Source organism: Chinchilla lanigera, unplaced genomic scaffold, assembly GCF_000276665.1.
Source record: "Chinchilla lanigera isolate Chin_1 unplaced genomic scaffold, ChiLan1.0 scaffold00092, whole genome shotgun sequence".
Lineage (NCBI taxonomy): Eukaryota > Metazoa > Chordata > Mammalia > Rodentia > Chinchillidae > Chinchilla > Chinchilla lanigera.
The window spans coordinates 3,269,560-3,273,225 of record NW_004955493.1 but is presented as its reverse complement, the minus strand read 5'-3'; the positions used below and the strand labels follow the sequence as shown (position 1 = coordinate 3,273,225).

General features: G+C 49.5%; 1 protein-coding gene across 3 annotated transcripts in view; it reads right to left on the bottom strand.

Annotated features, from left to right (window-relative positions):
- Positions 1 to 3,666, bottom strand: part of Slc5a11 (solute carrier family 5 (sodium/inositol cotransporter), member 11) — a 58,049-nt gene that overhangs the window by 44,469 nt on the left and 9,914 nt on the right. For all 3 annotated transcript variants that reach the window (XM_005405115.2, XM_005405114.2, XM_005405116.2), the window contains exons 2-3: positions 3,255 to 3,410; positions 757 to 828 (exon numbers count right to left, since the gene is read on the bottom strand). In XM_005405115.2, coding sequence (XP_005405172.1) covers positions 757 to 828; positions 3,255 to 3,410 — 228 coding nt within the window. The remainder of the gene's footprint in view (positions 1 to 756; positions 829 to 3,254; positions 3,411 to 3,666) is intronic.

The window sequence follows — 3,666 nt, the reverse complement described above, 5'->3', positions numbered from 1 at the left end:
CCTTCTAAGCCAAAGCCCGGACGGCCTGCTGGCTTCCACGTGTGCTCTTGGAACCAGCTGCCTTACAAGGAAACAGGCTGGATCACTGAGACGAGAGAGGACAGGGACACGGAGACAGAGGGAGGAGGGAGGGAAGGCGAGAGATCGGTCCCAGAGGTCCAGCCATCCCTCCCAGTCTGGACGAGGCCATCTTGGATCTGCACCCCAGCCCGGTCATCAGTGAAGGGCCACTGCCTGACTGAACCCACAGGGGGACGGCAGAAAAGCCAAGCGGCCCACCCATGGCTCTGCGAGCTGCTCGGCACAGGGGCCGGTTTGGTGCCGGCTGCTCACCGGCCACTGAAAGGTTAAGCCCTCGGCAGCAGGGCTCCTAAAGACGCCCCGCCGCCTCTCGCCAGTGGGGAGTAAAGCTCAGATGGCCACAAGCCTTCAATTTCCAGACAGTACGGACCAGAGTCCAGAGACGGAATATCGGCACGTAAGTGTCTTTGGAAGCAACTCTTTTTTTTTTTTCATATGGTGCTGGAAATTGAACCAGATATTTTTGTTGTTGTTGTTTTTTTGGTTTTTCTCCGGTACCTGGAACCGAACTCACGACCTTGTGCTTGCCAGGCAGGCGCTTTGCCGCTGAGCTAAATCCCCAGCCCCTGAACCAGATATTATTTCCCGCTTGCCCATGCCAGGCAAGCACTCTACCACCCAGCCACACCCCCAGCTCAGAGAAGGGACTTCTCAGTTGAACCAGACAGCACTTACTGGCCACCACACCATGTCTCCTCCAGCCAGGAAGTAGCCTTTCACCGTGTCTCTCTTGGTCTTCACGGTGGACTGAAATGAAGACAGTGGGCGAGGGTGAGTGTGAGCGATCGGAGGCATCCCCAAAGGGCTTAGGAGAGTGATCGTAAAGTACAGGTCCAGTGAGCTGGACCCGGAGGTCAGATATATTTTCTTTATCTATAGGTTTTAGGAGAATTTTAACATGACTGCCTTTAAATGAGACATAAACTGTTCTGGCCAGTGGAGGCGCTACCATTCCCTGCTTCACACATTTGTGATAACCTCTGTTTGTGCCTGGATGTCCCCACAAAGCCTCATGCAGTCATGGGGCGGCTTCTAGAGTTTTTGACTGACGCATGGTCCCATGGGGTCACGGGTGTGAGTGCCGCACCCGCCCTGCCCTGGGAGCCTGCATGCAATGGAAGGGAGAGAAAGAAGCTCGCTTGCTGCCGCCGCTCCTCCCTTTTTGCTCTTGCTGCTTTTGCTGTTTTCCTCCGCCATGAGCTGCTGCCCTCTGCCATGTGCCACCCTGCCTCGGAGCCAGCCGAGTATGGACTGAAACCGCCACAGACTGTGAGCTAAATAAACCTCTCCTTCCTTAACTTTGGGCGTCAGGGATTTTGTCCCATCCGCAAGAGAACAGTAACTGAGCTACCTCCTTGGTTTCCCTACATACTTGAGCTTCAGACTCGTGGCTCGTCCAGGGCAGCTGGTGGTGGACGTCACCTACTGAGTGTCTGCTATGTTCCTGATGCTGTGCTAAGATTTTGTAAGCATCAGCTCAGTGTGAGGCTCAGTAACCCCTACCAGAGGCCGAGGCTCACGTCCCCCTGGTCCATTCATGCTTGGATAAAAAAACACCTCAGTAAGTAACTTATAAACACCAGAACTTTATCTCTCACAGCTCTGGAGCTAGGAAGCCCACGACAAGAGCTCTTACAGGCCTGGTGACCGTGAGAGACGTGGTTGGAGTCTCGTGAGCCTTCACACGGTGGGAGGCTGCAAGAGCAAATGCTGGCTGAGTCCCCTGATCTTATCAGACACCCAATTTACACACCAAGCTCCGAGCCTGGTCACCTCCCAGGTGCCTCAGGTCGTGATGCCGTTCTGGTGGTTAAGTTTCAACACTCGGGGAAATGCAAGCAATTCTTAAATACATCATACAAGGTACGGGTGAAAAATGAAGTGAATGTTTAAATTTTTTAAAAAAAATCATTGCAGTAAAAGACACATTGCCGTTGACCTTCCTCACATACCCTCCACACCCCGGCTTCAAACACACTTATCCCAGCATTCTTGCCACTTTCCCAAGCGGATCTGGAAGTTCTAGTCCGTAGCCGCTGTCCTGGCTGCCTTGCTGTCCTGAGTGGATTGAAAACGTCGACGTTGCATTGTCATTGGGAAAGAGCCAGAAGTTACAAGTTGCCAGATCCAGGGAATACCTGGGGGAGAATACGCTGCAGGGTTCTCAAGGGGCTTTCCATGGGATGGCCCATGGCACCACCATCACCATGCTTTTTACCACACTTCCTGAAGACACTCACGAAAGAGCACTTCCAGAACCGCTTCAGCAGTGGCAAGAATAATGGGATTAAGTGTGTTCAGAGCGAGGGGGAATATTTCGAGGAGGACTGGTGATAATGTGTCTTACTAGAACGAATTTTTAAAACAAATTTAAGTATTTTTATCACACCTCATATTACGTATGGGTGTAATACGGCTGTCCAGCCTCATTCAGTATGAGATGTATATCAGCAATCCACTGAGATACTATTTTCATAAGTTTAACAAAAAAGTTTGACAATATGCTGGTGGTGAGGATGTGATAAAAATGGGGTTTGTCTTTCATTGCTGTTTCACATGCTGGTTTGTCCTGTACCTAAGGAGGGTGACTGGACACCAGCTAGCATAAATCCTTTACCCTGATAAACCTACTATAGGATATTTTTCTTATGTTACAGCTACACTCCAAAGTAACGAGTGTAGCCATAAGGGTTGTTTATCACAGCACTGACGGGGGAAAAAGGGGCGGAAAATCCAGATAACCCTCAGCAGGGATTTGGGGAATAAGTTACAAGAACGATCAGAATACTGTGCAACTCTTAAGAAGATGAAGTTTTACAGTGTGTACTGATATGAAAAGATACCTAAGAGACCCCTAAGTGAAAACTCTGAAGAAAAAAAAGGTTATTTTAATCTGCAAAATAGGTGTAGTGGGCTGGGGATATAGCTCAGTGGCACAAGCTCCTGCCTGGCAAGCGCAAGGTCTTGAGTTCGAATTCTGGTACCTTACAGGATGTAACAGAAGTGATGCTTAACCAGTGCCTGTCGTATAGTCAACACCTGAAGTATTTTTTAATTGTAAAATCTGATTATCCTATGGTCTTGTGCTAGTTTTCTCTTCTCCATCAGTATCTTATCTCCAAAATGGTGTGGTTACCTCTGGACTTGTATCTACCCTCCGCAGCCTGGCTTACCCATAGTCCAACAACCAGGACAAAGAGGAAGTATAAAACCAGCACAGCGATGTCACCGGGCTCCAAGTTCTTCTGGGGAAAAGGCTCCAGGGCATCCGACTGTGGAGGCCGAGGACTGCTGCCGCTCTCCATGGTCCTGAACCGGCCCTCTCGGTCCTGGGAAGGCAAACACACGTCAGAGAACGGATGCCGGAATCGTTCTTCTCGTCCAGCTGTAGCTGCTTCTCCAGGAACCTGAAAAGGAGGACCCCATGCTACGGTGTGTGATGGACAGACCTTTAGGAAGACCCGTCCATCCATCCATTCACTCACTCACTCATTCAACAAATATTTACAATGAAATCACAGTTCATGCTTACTTTGTTGTTGGGTTTTGTTTCTGGTTTTTTTTTTTTTTTTTTTTTTTTTTTTT